Genomic DNA, 23,247 nt, shown 5'->3' on the forward strand with positions numbered 1-23,247 from the left:
GTCCCGGCACGGCCCGCCCGCGCCGCCCGGAGGAGGAGCTGCCGAGGGGCTGGGCCAGAAGCGGCGTCTCGCCGGGGCACGGCGGCGGGTGGCAGCTGGCCAGGGGCGCCCAGTCTGCCCGGGCGAGGGTGGGAGTGTAGCCGGGGGGCTGGGGGCGGGAGGGGGCTTCTGCTTCCCGGAGCCTCGTGTCCCGCCCCCATCGAGACCCCCGCTTCGTAGGGAGAGGGGAGGCCTGGAGTCACAGAGTATCCTGTGCACAGGGATCATCCAAGTCCAACTCCTGGCCCTGCACAGCGCACGCCGGGTGTCACATCTGGTGGCTGAGGGCGTTGTCCAAATGCTTCTTGAACTCTGTCAGGCGTGGTGGTCTGACCACTTCCTTGGGGAGCCTGTTCCAGTGCCAAAGCACCCTCTGGCTGAGGAACCTTCCCCCAATACCCAACTGAAACCACTATTGATACAGCTTCATGCCATTCTGTCGTGCCCTGTCACTGATCGCCGCAGAGAAGAGATCAGTATCTGCCCCTCCTCTTCCCTTGGTCAGGAAGTTGCAGGTTGTGATAAGGTCTCAGGGCTCTCAGTCTTCTCCAGGCTAACTTGTGCTTAGCTGCAGGAACAGTGGCCCATGGGAGCCTGTGGGCCGCTGGGTCCCATGACAGCTGGTCAGCCTGTGGCACAAGGGCCACGTGAAGCCCCTGCCCAGTGCCACCATCTCGCTGGGGACTAGTGTGGTTGGGAAACACAGGGTGTCCAACCTCTGCAGCCAGAAGTTCGTAGCAGTACAGTTGGCAGGAGTACTTCCATGAGTCTCCCACATATCAACTGGGCTTTCAATACTGACCATTAGACCCAGACTTATGTGTGCAATATCCTGTCAGCTCACCATAAGTTATGAATTTGGATCATCTGCAACTCAGGAGCTAGTGTTTTTCTATTAATACTGGTTTGGCAATTGGCTTTAATTTCTTTTGTGAAATGGCATGTAGTAGCTGTAAGGCAAGCACACCATGAGCTGGACAAACTATGAGACGATACTCTCTGCCATGCTGTTGGATTTAACAGAAATCTCACCGCTCCTGTGCAGTGATGCACTGATTACACTGCTCAAATCCCAGAGATGTTACAGAATTCAGGTGGGGAGAATACCCACAGTTTATTTCTTTCTTTATATAAATCACTTTATTTGCAGTAAAAGAAAGCACTGGTATAAAATAGCCTTTCAAATCTGGCAGTCGTCTGCTTGCTGTGTCAGCAATATGTGTGAAAGAAAAGGCATGCTCCGTAACCTACATTTCAAAGGTCACAGTGCTACTGCTCCAGGCTTCTGAAAACCACAGTTGGAGCCAGCATCATGGTTGGTCTGAAGATTTGGTCTGTCTCGCTGGTTATACTCTACCATTTCTGTCAGAGATGTATCCCATGTGGAATTTCAACACATGTTGAAATAGGTAAGACATGTTCAAAATGGATTTTCTTGTGTTTTGAATTTCTTGTGAAGAGAGATAAATCCAGATTCATCTGGAAAGCAGAGGGAGGAAATAATGTTAAAGTAACAAGCAGCCTACATAATTTTAAAAATATGAATAACAGATAGGATAAATGAGCAGTTTGATTTTGGAGTCTGAAATTTTACTGGTTTTGTAAGTAAAATGCTTGAATTGATTTGTGTTGCATATTTTTCCGTCTCCTAAGACACAGGCATTATGTAACTGGAATGTTTTTGTCTGTGAGTCGTACGCAGACAGAGTTTTGGTTTGGAGAAGGAAAAGGAATGCTTTAGGAAAATTGTGGGATTGTTATATTTAAATTAAAGAATAACACAAGTTCTTTGTGGTAACTCTGTTTTTAAATCACTCTGTACTAATTATGCCATACCTGCACAAGTAGATAAAATTCTGTAATGTGTTTCTGTCTGTAACTTATAGCATAAACATTTTGTTCTGTGTCTCTTTCTGATAGGTTGCTCTCTGTAGGCAGAACAGCCTAGATTTGTAGAGAACGAAGGAGACAACTGAGTGCACATCAAAATGGAGAAATATTTCTGTTTTGGATTTCTTGTTTGCCTGTGCTATTTTTAAAATCTGGTTTCTTCCGCAGTTTTGCGAGCACAAAGATGAGCAGTGTGAGGTTTTTCTGAGTACTCATAATAATTGACAGTTTAAGTTGTTTGTTCTTCTGGTTTTGTTTCTAAATACATTGCTCAAACAGATGGTAAAATCTAGGATGTTGCCTTTATTCAGGTAATTTTCTCAGACTTTAAGTACTGAATACAATACATACAACTTTGAACAATTTAAAGACTGGGATTATTCATGGTGTTTGAGAATGGAGTGTGTTCCCTTACTGAGTGTTTTATCCATGGTCAGCATCCTGGAACAATTTGCTTTTCCTAACAATGTGTCAAGAAACCCATAATAATCTGTAGGAGAAGTCACGCTGCCTGAGGTTAGGCAAGTGCACACAACTCTGCAAGCTCCGGGCTCTAATTACCAAGTATGAGCTTCTGAGGACTTGAAATAACAGATTAGCCAGAATAGAGTGTGTTTGAAAAAAAAAAAAAAATCTACAAAAAGAAGGTTACAGATCTGTCCCAAAACAGTATTTTTTTTTTCCTTTTCTGATCAAGGGAGCATGTTGCAGAAAACTTCTGTATATAATATAACGATCTTGGTTGTCTGAGGAGTTGTGCATACACTGAATCATTGGGTTATAGTTTACAATGTGTTTTGTCCATGTCAGAAAATTACATTAAACTGTGATCAGCTCTGATGCGGCTGAAATGAGTGCTCTTACTGTTGCTCACGTAAAAGTCTATGATGATAAGATGAAAATATTTGCAAAATATTTCCAAAATATTTCCAAATTCAAACACTGAGTACTCCAGGCAAACAAAAACAAGCAAACAAACAAAACCCAAACAAAAACAAAAAAGCAAAACCAAACAAAAATACCAAACAAACCATAGAAAGTAATTCCTCTTGCTCAAAGCCAGCACCAAAGAAATCCTGGACAGAATTAAAATGGTGAAAAGCGCTGCCTGTTCAGAATGTTGATCGCGTTCAGTGTGCTTGGCAGAGCTGTGCTGTGTCCTACTTGCATGGCCGTGCCTGGAGGAAGGTCCGAGTGGGGAAGCTCTTCACCCTAGGGGTTCCTGTCAGACTTGTGAGGCTCTGTGGGACTGTGGGGATCTGGCATAAAATTCCTTGTGAAGGTGGAGTTGTAGAACCTGGTCCCACTTGAGTAGTGAGAGAAGTGCAGAGGAGGTGTGAGGCAGAAAAAGCAAACTGACAAACTGAGGCTCTCCCACACTGGAATCAGAGATGTGTGTAGAAATGTCTGAGCCTTAAAATTTTAGGGTATTACTTACTATTTTGTTGCTGTTTCTCTTCTGGTGCAAGGCTGATCTTTAATGTATCTTACTTGCATAAGGATGATTTAGATTATTGGGTAAAATTCAAAGTGAAAGATCATTCAAACCCCCACAGTTTTGTCTAGATCTTATTCCAGAATAGTAACGGATTGTTTGGGATTTGTTAGGGGGAGTTTTTTGTTTGTTTCTTTTGTTGTTTGGTTTTTTGGGCTTTTTAGTGATGTGATTTATTTGGTAAGGAACTAATTAATCTTTGAAAATAGCTTTAGAGGAAATGTTGGGTATTTTTAGAATAGTGTCAATAGATTATTCCTGGGATCTAATATTAATTAGATAACTTCATTAAAGAAAAGGATGTAATTTCATTTCATTCCCTTGTTTTGCCAGCTAAATAAAGATTTTGGTAGTAAAAATATCTGCCAATTCAATGAATAAGTAGTGTTATTTACCTTGCTGATTTACCTTTAGATTTTTGTTACTTTTCATGCATGTTAAAAATTAATCAAATTGTTAAACACCCACATTGATTCCCAACATACCTTTTTCACTGTTAAGGGCAAAAGTGAAGCTTGAGTACAGTACAGTTAAAACTTTATGGTCCATGCTTTACATGTGCTGTGTGTGGTCCTGTCAGTTCACTGCTGTAGCTCATTTCTGGATTTGGGGAGTTCTTTTCCCTGTGATTTCAGCTTGGTTGGTCAGCTTGGGAGCTAGGGATTAGAGAGATTGAAAGATGTGCCACAGAAAGAGCACTTCCTTATTAACTCCCTGTGTGAGAAAACACACCTTCTCACCAGTATGCAGTTCTGTGGGACTGTGGGGATGGTGTTTCATGTGCTTGGTGCTTGGTTTGGGTATGAAAATGTAGGGTCTTCTGGTTCTGCTACTGCTTCTACCAAAATGTGGGCCTGGACACAGTACCTGTAAATTAACACTTCAATATATTGTTTTTCAGCACATAGAGCTCTGGAATTTTTCCATAAGCATGAAGGGAGTGTTAATTATAGACAGGTAGGAAGCATATTATTTCTTAATTTTGTACACCTTTTTTCTGAATGCTTTTCTTTCTGTCTTCTTGCCTTTATTATTCTCAGTAATGTGTTTATCAATATTGTGCCCAGACTGTATGTTTTATCTTTTTTTTTATTCAAAATAATTTGACTCCTTCTGAATATTATTACAGAAATATAGCAATTATACCAATGTGTATATATATACACTTTGTGTGGTTGCTTGCATGTTTTCCTATCTTCTTTAGTTATATTCTATGTGAGCAGTTGTATTATAAGAATCAGTAGAGGATTTTAGGAAAGCAGATTTAATAAACCTAAGGACAACAAAATGACAGCAAGGTTTTGTGCACTACATGGTGTATTTTACCAAGATACTAGTTGTATTTTGCTGGCTATTTAGAATGTATTTTTGATGTTGGCAGTAAAATGTGGTTTTGTGCTGTGCAATAGCATTGTGATTCCTTTCCTCCCCATCCTTTCCCCAGTTACTGCTAAATCACCAAGATGCTTTTCAGGCTGGAAGCATTTATCCTGATGCCTTTTATCCTCCAATCTGCAAACGTGGTAAGAGAAGCTTTATAAGTCCAATGTTATAACAATTACATTTTTATGTGGAAATCTTACAGAATTTAGCGGGTTGAAAATGGCTACATTGTAAGAAATGAAGTGTGGCCAAAAATGCTTTCCTGCAAAAACTATCCAGCATTTTTGGATTGTTTTGGATAGCCTTTTTGTAGAAATTTATAATGAAATAACACATTTGAAAATGTTTTAGAAAGTAACTCTTGGGTAAATTTAACTATTTAATGGGTAGTGCAATTTGATAGAGGATGCTCTTTGACTAAATTAGGTCAGATTACTGAGTACAGAGAGAACAAAATTATTACTTTTTTATAAATCTTAGGGAAGGCCTGAAGCTATTTCTGTGTTAAAAGTGATTTGTTTCTATTATAGCAGTAAGAAAGAGGATAGGACAATCTAAAAATCCCACAGCAACAAAATAGTGTAGGACTTGCTGGGGGTGGGTGAGCAAGTGTTAATAACATCCCAGTTTAAAGCCTTTTTTTTTTCCAGAGTGCAGTCTTTTGCCTTTCACTTTTCTTATTGGAAGTGAATATCAGTCTTAATTTTGCTGCTTGTAGATCAAAAGACTGCAGTACAAAATTAGCATCCTCTTGCAATAGCTGTAAAAAGTATGTCTTGACTTGCAAGTGGTCCCCTGATTTTTCAGCTCTGAAAGGTCAGCTCTTGACCATAATCAGCTTCTTCAGCAACATTAGGGCTATAAAACAGCCAGCTAGGCCTTGCTGTAGGATATTTGCTACTGAAATCTGCATAATGAGCAGTTAGCAAATGGGATAAAGAGCCTATCCCCCAGGTACAAGCTATTAGGATGTTTAGGCAGATACCAGAGACAGGGCAGTGGTAAGTACTTTGTCTGAGGATATCTGCCTTCAATATTGTGGAGATATAGTGGAAGTTTAAAGTACTGGAAGTAGCTTATTTTAGTGGGCTATGCAAATTCCATGAAATTTGAGGAGTAGTTAGGATCTTTGTTTGGTTTAGAGCCAAATCACACACTTGCAGCCAAAGTTCTCATTTTTCTTAGACAGAGATTGTTGATGCTGCCCGTTGGTCATGCCAACTCCAGGCTGCTTGGTTCATATCCTGATGTGCTCATCACATCCAAATCACCTCTCTGTTCTGGCATTTAATACTGGTTTTGTCTTCTGTCACTCATTGGGTCACTCATCTCTGTTTTCTGCCTGGCTCTGCCAACTTCTTGTCCCAAACTTGTCTTGCTTTCCTTCTTTGTAAAATACAACACTTATTTTCATGACTGATGTTCTCGTGGGATTTTTTTTCAGTTCCTACTTCAGCTTGCTTATATCTATCTGCCTTATCTTTCCCTTCTAACATTCTGACCTGTCTTATACTAGGTCAGAGCTTCTCTATCTGCAGTATCCAATCTTCATTCCTTCACTAACCTTGGAGTCCATCTTGCCATGTTAGAGTTGCACCACTTGCCAGCAGTTTCCTTAGTCAATATGGAAGAAATAGCTACCTCTTCAGACCTGAGCTGTTTTAACTGAGCATGACAAGATCAAGAACAAAGCCATCCAGACTGCCTCTGGGCAGGAGACAAGCTTAGATGTAAAAGGCTACTCTGATTTTGCTAAGCAAGAACCATCCTTCTTTTATCTAGTTTAGCTGCACTGTAATATGTCAAGAGGCCAAAAGGTAAGTGAATTGCCCCCGAAGGTCTGCTCTCTCATTGTTTAATCTACCCTAGCATTGTGCAGTTTCACATTGCTGTGTCAACAAACACACACTCTTCCTTCAAGAGTACTGATGGTCTGAACAATCTCCCGCCTACCTTCTTCCCCCCTTAGAGAATTTAACACTGTGTGATGCTTGATGTCTATGTCAACATCCCTTTACATTTAGCTTTATGTAGGTACACAGACATTTTTAGGCAAGGTCGCTGTTAGGTCCTACACAATCTTTCTGCCTAAATTCAGGTGAGAGTAGTAAATGATTCTTCTAAATGAAACCTATTTTTTCCTGCTTTCCTCCTTTTTCCCCTCCTACACTGATTGTATCTTGGCTAGTTTGCCTTTCTCTGGAAAATTATTGTGGTGATAATGATGACATGGCCCACCTCTGCCCTGTGGAAACTGATACCTGCCAGACAACATGACATTTTGAGTTGGCTGCCATTCCCTATAGCTTTTCTGCCATCCAAGTGGATGCATTTAGTCAGCAGGTTCTCTGTCAGCTCTCTTTGTCCTCTCTGCTTGGGAGGCAGCTTTTCATTGTACTGTACCTACTCACAGGCACAGAGAAAAGGAGCAGGCACCAAATTTTCAGATGTTTCAAACGAAAATCATAGAAGGTAAATCTAGTATCTGTTTTGTTAGTATAAATCAGATATAAGTAAGTCTCTTTTGGCACTTTTCATGAGCTGGAGTGCAAAATGTATAATCTGTCTGACATTAAATTGAACAAAAATCTGTGGGTTTTTTTAATGGAGAAAACCCTTTCTTTTTCTTTTTTTTTTTGTATTTCATTTTTCCCCAAAGAATAAATTAAATACTGATACAATTTTATTGCAATAGGAGTGTTCCGTGATGTGTCTGAAGAAACTCACTGGTCACCATTTCTCAAAACAAGTATTGACTACATCAGAAGGAATTATCCTCAGCCATGGGAAGAGGTAAAGAAAATTAATTAACTTTTGCTTGATTGACTTTGTTTTCAAGGTGACTTTGTTCACCTTCACTAGTTGTAATTTCATCATTTGTGAGATGTAGAAAAAACCCAACATTTTTATATTAAAGTCTCTACTTATACAATAACCCTTGAAATCCTGTTTTAATCTTTACCATACAAAAAACTTACAGTTTCCATATAAAGTCTGTCAATTATTTCCACTGTGGTCTGGTGCTTATGATACATTTCATAGGTCCAAACTTTTAAATATAATTGGTGGTCTTGCATTCCTGTGAGATCTGGTTCAGGGTTTGCCATTTGAAAACCAGACACCTTTTAGATTTCTTACTTATGAAATCTTTAACTTAGTCTGGATTTGCTCTTGTTAATGGTCTGTAAGCTATGTAGGAGGAAACGAAAAACAATTTGTCAAAAGTGAGCATGGAGAGGAATGTATTTCTCTCCTCCGTCTGCCTACACAACAACCATGGTGGCAGAGGGAGTTCAGTCTTTGGAAGTGGAATTGTTTGTCCTTGGTCCAGCAAAACAGTTTGGTACACATTTAACTTGAAGTATGCAAATTACCCTCACATCAACCATGTAATTCTATGGCCTTGGACTGTATAAACTGCTTAAAGCTTCTCAAGTTACAAAAGTTGACCACAGCATCAAGCAATGAGCTGTCAGCAGTTTGTCCTGATAAACTCTTGGACTATAAGAGCTTCTCACCTGTATCCTTGTTTAATGCATATACAGAAAGTGCTAACATTTTCTTAAAGACAGGAATAAAATGACGGACAAATGGATTGTTGTTGTGTAGGCTACAGAGAAGCTGGTGGCTTTCCTGTTTGGAATTGCTTCACATATGGTGGCAGATGTTAGCTGGCATAGCCTGGGCATCGATCAAGGATTTCTAAAGGCCATGGGAGAAGTAAGCCTGTATTATTTTATTTATTCATACAACTGGATTTATTGGAATGGATAGCTTTGCTTTGGACTGTGGTGGGGAGGAAAAAGAAAAGCTGGAGCCCTGTTTCAGGAAGATTTTTGGAAAGACACAATGTCACAAAATTCATTAAGAGTGAAGTTGGCCAGGTTTGGGACCAGTAACCATTAGTGTTGCTGGAGAGTTTGTTTCTGCTCATATGAAAAGAAGCAGGCAGTTCTCTTGTTTTTCTCTTTCTCCAGATTGATTTTCATGGTTCATACTCAGAAGCTCACAGTGTTGGAGATTTTGGTAATGTTTCTGTTTGCCAATCATAGATCCTTGTATTGGAATAAGCCCTCTTCAAAACCTGGTGGTTGATTCTGGCTCTTGTGCTGTGCAATGCAGGAGTTAAGATGGCATATGGACACTGTATTCTTGCCCTCCCCCATGGCTTGCAAAGCCCTGCTGTACCTGTCCTCAGGTTTCAGGAGATGTGATAAGGCATATGGACATTGGGATTAAAGCCAAAATGCAGACCAAAGGATGCTAAGATATGGATGGAGTCACTACTGTGATTTTAAATTATACATTATTCTCCGGAGGTATAAAATGTACAGCATGCTTTCAGGTGAACCATTTGTGTATTCTAAATACATAGCTAGAAGATCTGCCATATAAATGCATATAGAAGAGCCATATATAGCTTCACGCACACTGTAACCCATGACAGAAAGCTAACAGGTTTTGTTTCTTGGGCTATGTGGGGTTTTTTTTCATTCTTTCATCCTCAGGAGGAGACGTAGTGAGTCAGTTTGAGCTAGACTTCAGTTACCTGACATCGAGTTGGTAAGATAATGAGGTTGCCTTCTTTCATATTTAATGGGTTTTTTGTATAGTCATATTTAATAAAATTACACATAGTATAATTCTGTTTTAATCTGTTTTAAAAAAATGCTTTCCTTATTTTTCTTTCAAAAAAACCCCTTGCAACACTTTTAAATATTGTGAGTTTGGTATTCCTTATATGCATATTTAGTGTTCTCTGACATAAAAACTGGAAGGACAGAAGAGAGTTTTATGTGTAGGAACAGAGCAAAAAAGATTAAATTATTTGTGTCTTAAGTTATAAGTAGTTATATGTAAAATAACTAGTGAAAACCTTTTGCTGGAATGTCCTAGCAGCTAGTTAAATAACTTAGTTAAGTGACAAGCTCAGTGAGATATATTTAAAGTTTGAGAAGTTGAGGATGTTTAATTCAGTTTTAAAAGCAATAAAAAGTAGCAGAAGACTTAGATAGCCACTTTTTTTTTGTCTCACAGTTGCATGTGCAATCCTGTATTTGTGGATCTTCATGACCTTATGTAGTCTTTTTAAATTTGGAATATTTTATAGGCTGTTGTTATTACAAGAACTGCAGTATTTTATCAGGTGATGTGGACCATCTATTGTTGTAATATATTCTTTTTGTTTTTAGGTATGTACCTGTCAAAGACCTAGCTGCTATCTATAAGGAGTTTTATGGAAAAGAGATCATAACAGAAAGCACAATTGCTGAATGTACTTATCTGCTGTTTTTTGAACTGTAAGTTGAATATCTCTGCCTGAACATTTGTAAGTGAAACATATGTAGGAAAAATATGATAATCATATTTGAAACACCTTACACATTAATGTCAGCAATGAAGACTCCCTCCTAGACCCCAAAAATCACATCTGAATTTTTTTAATGACTAGGATTCAAATTTGGACTACATAATGATTGCTAAATTATTACGCCACTGTTGATGAATCTTGGCTATTTAATGCATTTGTACATTTAACATATTTATGCCTATTTATTTGAGAACAGCTGTGTCTTCAAGTACCATTGCACTGTGGTGAGTTAGCAGTATAATTATCATGCACTGAAGGAGTCTCTAGATACATGCCTCATCTACACTTTATGTAGATCCCTTCAAGTCAAAGAATAATTCATAAAGGACTTTGGATATCTGTCAGTGTCTGCTTTTGAATACCCTGAATAGTTTAGCTGTTTCCTGTAGTTCAGTTAATTACCAATAGTCACACAACATTTACAAAAACTGAATCCTTCAAAATTAAGGGCAATAAAGTTGATATTGTTTTACATTACAACTTTAAAAATATATTAACAATCAACACGGAAATGTAATGACTTGCATGGTATTTACTATGTAGGACTTTTGAAAAGAACTATTTAAACTATTAAGTATTAAATTAAGCAAGTTTTATTTCTGATTTTTTTTCAGGCATGGAGAAAGGCTTCTTGTTGGCAAGGTTGGTTTTCTGTTTTCTTTATAAAAATGAGCATGGAGACGATGTGATTCATCTTACTGAGTATGTTGCCTATCCCTTAGCTTTTTCCAACATTTGCTAGTAAATCTCCATTTCTGGTGGAGAAGTTCCACGAATATTTCCTTGGCGGAGTGGATGACATGGCATTCTGGACCAACAACATTTTTGAGATGACGAGCCATATGCTAGAGAATGGAACCAGGTATAGTGTGTGTCCTAAACTATGAAATGCAGTAGTCAAGTACTGACACCCACTTAACTGTTCTTCTTAAGGCAGGATCTTTCCTAGAATAGGTTCTGAGTTTTAGATCCTCACTTGGACAAGGGGATCTCCATGTCTGCCTTTCACCTGGGTGCACAGGGTTACGCAGGCCTTGCATTTGTATTTTGTATGTGTTCATGCTCCTTTGCCCTAGCATGCCTCTGGCATGCCCAGGTGACAACTTACCAGAGAAAATTTGGGGCATTCTTTAAGACATACTCAAGGGCTTGCTTAAATGTTGCATAGCCATGCCCTGAGGTTCTACCTGGACTGGCAATCTGAGTCTGCACCTTTTAACTGCTGCCATCACTCAGCAAAGATGTCCCTTTTGAGGAGAGATCAGATATTACCTTCAGATTCTGAAGGCAAATAGGATTAGAAAGAGTGAGAGTATATATTCTAGTGTTCAAGCTCAGGCTTCTACTCACAATTTCATATTGTTACAAAAGTTTAACTTTGTACAGCTCTCTTACAAATACAACCTTTTTTCTTTAGAAGACCAACAGTGGCAATTAATCTATCCATTTATATGGAAAATACCTCTGTTGCTATTTTGGGAAATTATGCTTAAAATACAGAATGGCACAATCTGTTATGTTCTTTGTAACACTTTGGTTAATAGCACTTTAGATTCATATGCATGCATGTTACAATAAGTTTCCTTCAAGAGCTCCATAAATATTCATACAGAATCTCATCGTGATATTCATACAGAATCTAATCAAAGTCACCAAATAAACATCATAGGGGTTTCTAAGGATTATGATGATGCTCTGATTTTGATTTTCTTGAGAAAACTGATGACTCCTGACAGAGAAATCAGTAAGGATAAAAGTTGTGGTTTTAGTTTCATTTCCATTTTGATAAAAATCTTTAAATTGCATCCTCTGTATTTTTCTTTAGTGACTGCTACCTGCCTGAAAACCCTCTGTTCATAAACTGCACAAAGGAGCACAAGGACAGCCACATGTAAGTAGAGCTCTGATGGTTCAAAGCTTCAGTGATGAAAGGAGAGTCTTCTGCTAATGTGGACAGTGAGCTACTGAAAATTAGAGATATTTTGGGTAATCTTTTTGTGTATAAGTTTGAGATTCTCTTAGCATGAATAACTAAGTTTTGTATAAAGGAACTGTGCAGAACCTAAGAGCGGCTTTTACCTTGAGTCTTTATTTCAGTTATATTAATTCTTATCACTGCCTTCTTTATTTTAGCAGAAACAAACAATCAAAACATGAACATCAAAAGAATACAACTTCTTTGCTTCCAGAAACACTTGAGAAGAATATAAACTATACAGAGAGAGGAGTTCAATTTGACATACAGCCTTGGGCAACAGTAAGTGAGAAATAACAGATGTGTCAGGTAAAAGTCATCTTTATATAATATTCTTTTTGTTTGTGTCTGAAATGCTGCATGAAGGAGCAGGATCTCTGGATGGTCTTTGACTTCATGGACATTCCAGTACCATTGTTAATGTATATGTGTACATCATAAATACTCAGTTTTTAAACTTTGCTCATTGTATAGTGAAGTTAGAACATATCCTGCAATGCCAAAAATGACAAAATATATATTTAGCATTTGCATTTTACCGACATATTATGGCTTTTTTTGGTTAAGAACTCCCAGCAAAGCATAGCAGTGAACGACTAGTAGTGCTCTCTTTAGAGCATACTGATTTTTGTCTTTTTAAAATGGCGCCTATGATGTGAGTCAGACTCCTCTTAAATCCATGTGCTGATTTCCATTGTTGATGACTTTATTTTTGAGGTGTCCCAAAACATTCTGGAGTTTCAGCCTGTGTTTTAACCACTGTTGTGTCCCTTTATTATTTTTATTTCAGAAATCCATCCGCTTGATAAACCATGCTTTTAAAACCAATGTCTGGAGAGCATTAGGAGCTACACATCAGAAATCTAAGCACATCTCCAAGCCAGCAGCTTCATATTTTCTGACTTCACCCTATGCTAGGCTTGGATGGTTGGTAATTTTTTCATCCCACTTTCCTCTTAATTTCTGAAAATTTTAAGTATCTACCAAAATATTATTGTTGGTCCTTTGGATACTCTTCAGAGGTAACACTGCAAATCAATTAGTGGTACAAATCTGAGGGAATGTCTTATATTGTATGACCAGAGCAGCAAGTAAACGTATAAGATATTTCTTTCAGATGTTGATCAAGCTTAGAATGTAAGGAATCAACATTAGAACTACCATTGTCTCTAGTTCTGAACTGCAAAGAATTGTTGTTACCCTTTTTTGGTTTTTGAATTATGTTTGTGCAAAATTAATCATCTGTCATGTGCTGATAACTGATGATGTCTAGTGAGACCTCTTGGAAATACTCTAAACTAGTAGGGAGGTCAAAGGCAGATTCAGGACAGAGAGAGGCATGTTCTCTCGCATTGTCAATGAGGTTCTGTCTTGACCTGCCACAAGGAAGAGTAATAAAACAAATTTGCATTGATGCTTATCTGTCTTCCCTTATGCTGTCTCAAAATTTGGATTTAATTCTTGAGATTACTTCACACTGGCTAAATTAACAGTAGTTAGTTCTTTCCCTAAACTGTTCCCTCTCTAAACTCCAGCATGTTACTGAGACCTGGGATAATTTTGCTTATCTCCTGTTAAGTCCATTGATTAAATCAGATGTTCAGTTTAAAAGATATTTAATTTCTTTTTTTTTTTAATATTTTTGTCATGTGCAAACAGCCCTTTTTAATGCTCCTTGATCTGATTGCTCTCAGGTGCCTAATGTCAGTAAAAAGCAGTTCCTAAAGATCTCAGATGCATTGATGGAAGATGATTCTTCTGGTTTTATTTAATTCAAGAAAACACAAATAAATATATAATATTTTAAATCTGTATAGATATTTACAAAACAATATGGGGAAACACAGGTCCTGGTTTATCTGAATTATGGGGTTTTTATCACGAATGTTGTGGTGGTCTGGAAACAAATGCTGATTTTGTTGACTCCCTTGCTGTACAGGGCACTGATCTCAACTGACCTAAACCAGGATGGATTTGAAGATCTGGTGGCTGGAGCACCAGGGTACAGCACCATGGGCCATGTTCAGATAGGGAGGGTGTATGTGATCTATGGCAACCAGTCAGGTCTGCCACCAGAGGACATGGATCTAGATAGCAAAGCTGACCAAATACTACAGGGTCATCAGGTAAGGGGTCAAGGCAAAAATTTGTCACATTTTTTTTGCCTGAAAATTGGTGAATTTTGAATGAGCAATAGTATCATTAATGTGTATGAGTATTGTTCCTGAAACACTCTTCCCGATGTCATATACTTTTCAAGAAAAATAATCATTATTAAAGTCCCAGGAACACTTGAAGTGATGGTGATCTGTAGGTTCACTTCCATTACTGTACCAGATAAGTGAGTATTAGACCATAAAGTGCCCTTAAATAAAATTCAGGTTGTGTCTCTGTAAGTCACAATATAGCTAATTCTGGTCCCTGCATTTAAGAAAATATTGTGTTTCCTGTCCTTTTTAATCTAAAACTATTAATTTTATATATTTTAATTCCTTTGAAGCTAAATTTCTTCATTAATTGATAACTTCTCTCCAAATAATTTTGTCTGTAGTAAGAGTATTAAAAAAAAAAAAAAAAGGTAAAACTCTGATTAGACATGATGGTGGCTGGTTTGTGACCAAGAAGTAAGAGCAAATGACCCTTTTGGGTGTTAAATATGATCCTCTGTAGAAAATACCTTTATTCATAAAGAAGATAATATGGAGAAATGAGATACATTTTCTTTTCATTTGTTTCTGTGATTATAAACTGTGGAGTAACAGCTTCTGTCTTCATACAGAATGTTTTAGTGGTTCCCAGTCATAATGCTGTCAACAGGAAAGACCATAAACTTGACATCAATGGTGCACTGGACTCAGAAGAGGAAATAGCAAAGCAGTACCATATTACATTCAGTTGTCCTTAATGTTAAGTTGTCCTTAATTTTAACACAGTTGACTTTGAATTAAGTATGTTGTCATGGGGGTTATTTCTTAGAAGAAAAAGAATTGTTCGATAGACTTTTATCATCTGTTTCCAGTTATTCCCTGTGCAAATGTACATTTGGTTTTCATGGTTTTGACTGGAAAACATGAGAGCAATCCCTTGTCTTTTAGCCTTCAGGAAGATTTGGTTCTGCCTTGGCAGTCCTAGACTTCAATGAGGATGGAGTGCCAGATCTGGCAATTGGAGCACCTTCTGTGGGATCTCAGTTTCTTACTTACAAAGTAAGCTACAAACATGGGTTTGTTGTTTTTTTTTTTTTTTTTTAATTCTCCAAAGTGAATGCTTTTACTTATACATAATTTTTAAACATTGAAATGAAAAAGAGAATTTCTGTTGTTGCTCAAGGTGACATTGTAATTTAAAAAGATGTTTATAATCTTTGTGGGTACTTTGACTACAGCAATGACAGCTACCTGTTGTTCTCTTTCAGTGGCCTTTTTGCACATTAGAAATCTAAACCAGATTGCAACTTTGCAGCACTGACATGCTGGAAATGTAAGGGGCCATTCATGAAATATAAACATACCCTTTTTGTTTAGGAACAGAGAGTATGGAATGGACCTCATGGGTCAATGAATTTTGTCATATGCTGTCACAAGGCCAACAAATGATATCTAAAATGTGATATGAACACAGACACACTTGCTAAAATAATCAAGTTACAGAGGCTTAATGACTTGCAGCTTACCAGATAATCCTGTATAATGGTCTCTGAATATTTTTAGGCCATACAAACTGAGAGGCAAGGATGTTTTGATTTAAACTATATCCATTAAGCTTAAAACTCTTCAGAATTTTAGATACTAATTTAGCTGTCTAAATAAGAATTTAAGTTGCTTTTATTTAGACTCACCACTTGGAAAATTGTGTGCATCTGTTATGCCTGGTACTGTTTGCCATTGCATTAAATAATAATTGTCAAAATTTGAGCCATCTGAACATGTATATTATGAGTATAAATACACTGTACTGCCCTTGTTCCTTACAATTAGTATAAGGACATGTACTTCTCTACTTTGTTGCTTGGTTAGAGCAGTACCAATTGCTCATGGATATTCTTGGGGTGGGAAAGAAAGTATTATGGGAGAGCTCTGAGAGGGAAAATATAGCCCTTGCAGAGCTGTTCCATTCTTTGTGATTGACCTTGCATTTCATACTTGATACTGACATGCAGGTGCTCTCATGCCTTATTTTCTTTTTCTGCTGTTCAGGGTGCTGTGTATGTCTACTTTGGAATTGAGGGAAGAGGCTTGGCTCCTCAGCCAAACGTTACTATAACTTGTCAGGTATATTGGTAATGTAATGTCCTGTTTATCCTACTCTGTTAGCCAGGCTAACACAGGGCTACACAGGCAGAAGGTGAGATAAAGGGAAAAAGAGCTTACAGGCTTGAAAAAGGAATGTTAAAATTCAACTTATCATTGCAAGGAAATTTAGACTGATGGGGATGGAGCAAGCAGGTGCTTGGTTAGATTGGTTGTATTTGGGAAAGACATTTATACCCCAGTGCAGGAAGGCAGCAGGATAACTAGAAAGGTGCATAGCCCTCAAAACCAAAAAAAGCCACCCAAGAACCTTGACCCAAACCAAACAAAAAACCTAAGGAAACAAAATTGAAGCCAGGGAGTGGGAAGGTAATTTGGTCAAAAGTAAATTTAGGTCTTTAGAATTAAGTTGCTCTATTTTGCTACAGAATTGATGGTTTCAGTTCTATTTCAGGCTTAAACTAACTGTTTATTGCAGTATTCCTACTGTAATCTTGGTTGGTCCCTCCTGGCAGCTGATGTTGATGGGAATGGAAATGCTGATCTGGTTGTGGGTTCTCCATATGCACCCGGTGGTGGGAAGCAGAGAGGACTTGTGGTTGCATTTTACTCTCATCTCAACAGGAGTCACCAAGGTAATATTAGTTGAGTAAATTAACCCTCCCATAGTTTATGCGACTGGTTATTTGTTCCTTATTAATCCTATAATTCAGGTTTGAAGTGATCTCAGAGGGTGTCCCTCCTACTCAAGCTGTGAAGCCAGACCAAATTGCTCAGGGCTTTGTCCAGCTGCATCTTAAAAACCTCCACTGATAGAAATTGCAGAGACACTTCAGGCAGTTGTTCTACTTCTTGGTAGTCCTCATAGGGAAAAAAACTCTTGTGACAGCCAGTATGAACCTTTCTTGTTTCCGTTTATGTTCATTGTCTATTGGCCTCCCACCATGCATAGTGACCTCACAGGCACAGAAAGCATGGAACATCCCTAGTAAACTTGCTCCAGTTTGTCAACATCTTTTCTGTTATGGCACAACGTATTATAGGTCTGATCTAGGGAACAATCACTTCTCTCAGTCTCTTTGCCATGCTCCTGCTTACATAGTCTGAGGCACAATTGGCTGTCTGCTCTCAGAGCCTCACACTCAACTGTCTGCTCACCAGGATCTCCAGGGCTTTTCCACACGGCAGCTCCTCAGCCAGTCTGTCCCCAGCTGTATCAGTGCAAGGGCATCTCCTTTCCCAGGGTCAGGCTTTGCATTTGTCCTCACTGAATTTTGTGAGGCTCCTGTCAGCCTGTTACTCCAGCCTGCCTGGGTGCCTCTGAATGAAACCACCCCCCTGCAATCTCCTGTTATCTCCCAGCTTCAAAAAAGGACATCTTGTTATAAAAAATATTTTATAATAAAGTGACCAACAGGATGAGTCAAAAAGTTGATCCCTGAAGGCACTCCACTTGTTGCAGGCATTCAGAGAACAACACATGGTTTTCTGCTCTTGTCAGAGGGATAATCTCTACCACGTTTTTCCCATCTGGTTTTCTGTCCATCTGGACTGCAATGTTCCAGCTTGGATGCAAGAACAATTGTGGGAAACTGTGTTGGGAATTTTACTAAAGCAATGGATTCAACCATCTATTGTGAGTCCAGGGTAGGCTCACTGCTCTTTCTTGGAAAATTGCAAATTAACCTCAACAAATGAATATTTATCATTCTGTATGCTCCTTCATGTGGCTAAAGAGGAATGCTACAAGTGAATACAGTTCATGAGGACAGGTGATGAGGTTTCTAGTGAATGAGGGAGGAAATATCATATATGGAACTAAATAATAAAGATTGGGCAGCTTTGTCAGAATCATGTAATTGAGATTTACAATAATGCTTAATTTTTGCAGCTTGTTCTAATTCATGAAAAATTAGAAACCACTAGAACATGGGTTCAAAACACTGCTAAGTGACATTTTTGTAAAATCAAAGCATAGAATTAGTTATTTAAATTATAGCCAGAATGGTCTGAAGCTCACCCACCCAGGACCCTTGAAGAATTACAAGTTCTGATAAACAATAAATAGTTTAGGGGAGGCTTGAGTGGTAGTTTTCATGTACTTCATGTAGGCTATTGGAAGGATTGAGAAACAGACTGTGTCTAATGAAAGCTTTCACCAGCCAGTAGAGCTGCATGGTGAGCAAGCAAAGTCAACAACTACTGATGCCATGTCATGAACAGTGGAACTTTGCACAACTTGAGAAACTTGTCATAGGATGAATCAGTGGAGGATTGAAAATGGGTTTTTCAATGCCAGGACACACCAAGATTTAATTCATATTTTTTTCTGGTCTCTCAGGGCTTCTGTCAGTACAGGATGCCAACTGGATGGTGCAGGGGGAAGAAAACTATGCTTGGTTTGGATTTTCACTTGCCAGCTGCCAGCTGGAGAACGTGACATTACTACTGATTGGTAGCCCTACATGGAGGACTTGTTCTAGGTGTGTTGCATGTGACAGCTTGCTGCCTTCTCCGCTCTGCTCTGCTTCTGCAAGGTTTAAGGTTTGCAATAGATTAGACTTCCCGCTTTTTAGGAAGTTTCCTTTTTGTTCTGCTTAGAATATTTTTATTAAATTAAGTTTTGTGTCTTCACCCTTCTTTATGAAGACAAGGATTTTAGACCGTCTCTAGAGCAGGTATTTGTTATTTAAAGATACCTAAGAATTTCTTGTGTTTCCTAGAGGAGGGAGGAGAGGGGTCACAAAAATGCTGATGGGTAAATGTGCTTTTAATAACCATATGAATAGCTCTTACTTTGAGATAGTATTTTTAAAAGCAAATTAAACATAAAGATGTATTGGATGATAAAAAAGTGGATAGACAGACCAAGTCTACACTCTAAGTGTTGTGTAATTAATTCGAACAAGTATGGGAATTATTAAAGTAGATTTATAGAATTTGTCAGGCATTATTATTCCAGAGTAAAAGGGGAGAACATGTATAATAATATGTTGTTACATACAAATTTATTTTGCATTGTAATTCCAGTTGCAGTCCCCTTTTGCCAGATGTCAGACAGAGTGTTGGGAAGGTGTACGGGTTTAACCCACCAAGTACGGAGCGCTGGTTTGAGATAACTGGAGACAAGGTAGGGCTGCTTCTTTAGTATGGGAATAATTTGTGAATATTTGTGAATAATTTGAACTGAAGTGACTTTCTGTAGAAATTACATAGGTGTTTTAAAAATCTAACAGGAGATGGGCAGAATGGGTTTGTCTCTGGCCAGTGGTGTGCTGTCTGTGGCCGGGAACACAAGGAAAGTTTTGGTGGTGGGTGCACCTACTGCAGGTATGTCCTGAAAATTGGAGATAATTTCTGCTTCAGGATGTTTGTTTCTGCATGACTTGAGTGGAGATACAATGTTTAAGGGAAAACGGACTTTTAAATTTCCATGTAATTAAAAAAAAAAATTAGAAATCATTGTAATCACCTGTATATGCCTTATATATAGAGTCCTCTTTACTGTGCCTCAACTTCAGTGGGTCTTCTTCCTTCCTTAAAATGGGCTTAACAGCATTACCATTTTGCATTATTTATGTAACAGTGATTTTCTAGTAGACTGCATATTTCTTGGAATTGAAACAACACAGTATTTTGTCCTCACTGTGGCAGTAGACAGAAAGGAATTGAGGATATCAAACTGCACAAGTCTAACCTGAATGCATTTCTCCCCTGTTACTATGACTAAAAGATTTTTTTCCTATGCTAATTAGTGTTAATCCTATATAATTGTTGATGTTATTTGATACATTATATTAATTTTATCCATTTTATATAATGCCAGTATTACCTACAATTTTAAGTATTAAATCTGAGTTCCTATGTCTGATGCTCAACATCTGTTTTTTGGTGGGTTTTTTTTTTCCAGACAGCCTGTCTAGGATTTTATTTATGTCCTCAGTGCTACATCAAGCTGGACTGGCTCTAGTATATGACCTGTCAAACAGCACCAAACCTTCTCTGCTCAGCGCATTCAGTGGGGACAGGAGGTTTTCTCGTTTTGGAGGAGACATATACTTAAGTGATCTGGATAGCGATGGGCTAGGTAAAGCTTGATGCATCTAGACCAGAAGTGAAGTGTTTGACTTTTGGCAACAGGAAAATTGGTCACCTACATATTCATAAAAGTGCTCAATTAAATTGTACCAGTATTCCATTGTGCCTTACAGGGAGGCCTTTCTAAAATCCCAAGCAACTCAATCAGAAATTGAAACATTTTAGTTGCCATCATTAATAGGAATTGTGGCATCTAGAGGCATGCAAATGCCAGCTCTCCTGTATTTTGGTCTACCATTAATTCATTTCTGCTGTGCTCTATCCTCTTTGTAATACGTGCAGATGAAATGATTGTGGCATCCCCACTGCGAACTAACGGTGTCACCTCAATCCTGTCTGGTGGGGCTGCTGGCCGTGTTTATATTTTCAATGGCAGACAGACATCCTCAGGGAACGTGACAGGCCACTGCACATCATGGACATCTCCTTGTCCTGAGGACTGGGTAAGAATACATGAAAATGAATTCTGGACATAAGTTTAGAATGACAACTAATTAATTACATCCAGTACAAATACCAAGTGTGCTTTGCCTTCGTTCCAGGTTTTCTCGGGTTTCTGAATCTGTGCAAAACTCTCAGGCTCCTCCTGTTTGTTCTTAAATTACTTTGTTGTTTAGGAGCCAGGGGTTTCATACTGGTCTCCTACTCTCTTCCACTGACTTTTTATTTCCTCTTTTTTTTCTTCTTTAGGCACAGTATATCCTGATTTCTCCTGAGGTAAGTAACCAGAAAACAAATTACTGAGAGAAACTAAAAAGTCCTACTTAAAAAAACATAGCAGCATTATAACCAGCAATGTTATTTTACAGGAATTATCAAGATTTGGGAGTTCTGTTATCACTGTGAAATCTGAAAAAAAGGTGAGAAAAATTACTGTGGTTGGTTGTTTCACATCATCCTTCTACCTCACTTGCATATACTAGCTAACATCTCACATGTATCTTACACATTTTCAAGTCTTAAGTTCTTTACATAGTTAAGTTACTTTCTGAACCAATAATTAAACCCATTTTGTAGATTAATGAGCTATGGAGTTGTTAAAATTTTGGCACCTAAATTAAAAAAATTTTAATCTCTTTAAAGCAGCCTGAATTCAAAACTGCTTAGGAGTATGCTGAAAGGTTCCATGGGAAATGCAGCATAGGTGCCTCCCAGCTTCATGCCAACCTGTATGCAAAGTGGATGCTCAGCTGTGGAGCAAATCAGGCACCCAAAACCTCATTTAGTCTTTACAGGCTTGCTGTCCTGGCTATCACCTGCAATGAATGCCATTCATACATCACATGTTTCTAACCACAGAAGTCCAGTTCCTACCTGACTGGTTTAGGATGTGTTTGTGTACCTGTTTCTCTTTGCTTCCATTTTTTTATTACTAATTTTTACCATTTTTTGCTACATTTGTATGATGCACTGAGGAGCTTTTTTTTCATCTGGTAGGTTACTTAGTGCTTGTTTGGCCATGTTCCAATGTTCAACTCACTCTAACATTACCTCCATGAGGACTGGAGTTCTCTGCATGAGTACAGAGGAAGCCTCAGTACCAGGCTGAGGAGGTCTTCAGCAAATGGTGTTTGACTTCTTGTGTTAAAATATGCAATGGAGAAACACCTGGAAATTCTCAGCTAGACTAGGGTGCATAATCCAACAACTGAAACACAGGCACTGCTAAGTGCAAGAGACCATTCTCCAAGCAGCTGCTTTCTCTTGCTACAGCACCACTTAGTCCATGCTCTCCCTTCATCCCTATTGATCTCAGCCCTGAGAAGCAGTTTATATGGGCAAGAGACTAATTTCATTTGGTTCCAGCTTGCTCCAGTTCCCCAAATGAAACAGTCTGTTTTGCCAAACTATCATCTTAACTGCTACTCCGATGAGGTGGGCTGCTCTCTCATTTCCCATCACATTTCTATATGACACTAATGAGATGGTCAAAATCCACAAGGGAAGCTTAAGGCAGCCATGCACCTGCATTTTGCTAACCTTTGCTCTTTATCCCTGCAGAAAGAAGTTGTAGTGGCAGCAGAGAGAAGTTCTGCGAAAGCTCGACTTGGTGGAAGGCTTTTTGTCTACTCGCTCTAGAAGTTTGCAGTAGCCTTAAAGACCAGGGCACACCTGGTCTTCTAGTGAAGAATCTCTGTAGTATTTGTGCTACTTTCCTGAACCCACACAAACCAACACACCGTGTCAGCAAGCTTTTGCTGAATTCTGTGGTGGGCAGCAGCATCGCTTATCTAAAACAAGCAAGCTGCTCTGAAAACCTTTGACAGGTTGAAATGAGCAAGCAGCTGTATTTTTGGCAGTAGTATTTGGCTGTATAAAGAATGGTCAGTGGCCACCTTCTTTACTGGCCAGATTTGAGTATCTTCTTGACAAAACTGGGAAACTGCAGCACAGCATTTACAATTCTTACATACTGTGATAAGGATTCTAAGTTATGGAAAGTTACTGTCAAAATAATAAGCATGGAGCAGGGGCAGCTTTAAGACTGACAGAAAGGTGGGTGCTGATCAACAGGACTGTCTCTTCTCTCTCTCAAGTCTTGAGGCATGCATTGAGGGTGTAGTGCAGCTCAGGTCTCCCAAGAAAAAAAGAACAAGCAAGACTGATAAAAGTTTGAGGAAATGCAATTTGGCTGATTACTCTTGACATCCTTTCTGCTTTTATATAAAATTCCATGACCATGGTAACATGGAGTTGTTAATGGCTTTTATTGTTAACAGTATTGTCTTTAACTAATTAACACTAA

At 38.6% G+C, this 23,247-nt stretch overlaps 1 protein-coding gene across 1 annotated transcript; it reads left to right on the forward strand.

Annotated features, from left to right (window-relative positions):
- The first annotated feature begins 1,332 nt into the window (after nt 1–1,332).
- Nucleotides 1,333–23,095, forward strand: GPLD1 (glycosylphosphatidylinositol specific phospholipase D1). The gene is made up of 25 exons (XM_041426744.1): nt 1,333–1,448; nt 4,326–4,381; nt 4,869–4,947; nt 7,503–7,600; nt 8,417–8,527; nt 8,785–8,833; nt 9,316–9,370; nt 10,000–10,107; nt 10,793–10,820; nt 10,901–11,040; nt 12,004–12,069; nt 12,315–12,435; nt 12,944–13,080; nt 14,093–14,279; nt 15,249–15,359; nt 16,350–16,424; nt 16,882–17,038; nt 18,745–18,886; nt 19,434–19,533; nt 19,640–19,733; nt 20,314–20,490; nt 20,784–20,944; nt 21,192–21,218; nt 21,311–21,361; nt 22,503–23,095. Exons 1-25 carry the CDS (start codon nt 1,352–1,354, stop codon nt 22,578–22,580), a joined length of 2,505 nt encoding a protein of 834 aa, XP_041282678.1. The 5' UTR covers nt 1,333–1,351; the 3' UTR covers nt 22,581–23,095.
- The last annotated feature ends 152 nt before the right edge of the window (nt 23,096–23,247 follow it).

Source organism: Onychostruthus taczanowskii, unplaced genomic scaffold (assembly GCF_017590055.1).
Source record: "Onychostruthus taczanowskii isolate IOZ18803 unplaced genomic scaffold, ASM1759005v1 scaffold94, whole genome shotgun sequence".
NCBI classification, from domain to species: domain Eukaryota; kingdom Metazoa; phylum Chordata; class Aves; order Passeriformes; family Passeridae; genus Onychostruthus; species Onychostruthus taczanowskii.

Bases quoted from the DNA above. Each gene is read 5' to 3' on its own strand.
- GPLD1 (XM_041426744.1), top strand. From the start codon at position 1,352: ATGGTTGGTCTGAAGATTTGGTCTGTCTCGCTGGTTATACTCTACCAT. The intron at 12,436-12,943 runs GTAAGTGAGAAA...TTTTTATTTCAG, and splicing joins ACATACAGCCTTGGGCAACA to AAATCCATCCGCTTGATAAA. The intron at 20,491-20,783 runs GTAAAGCTTGAT...TAATACGTGCAG, and splicing joins TCTGGATAGCGATGGGCTAG to ATGAAATGATTGTGGCATCC.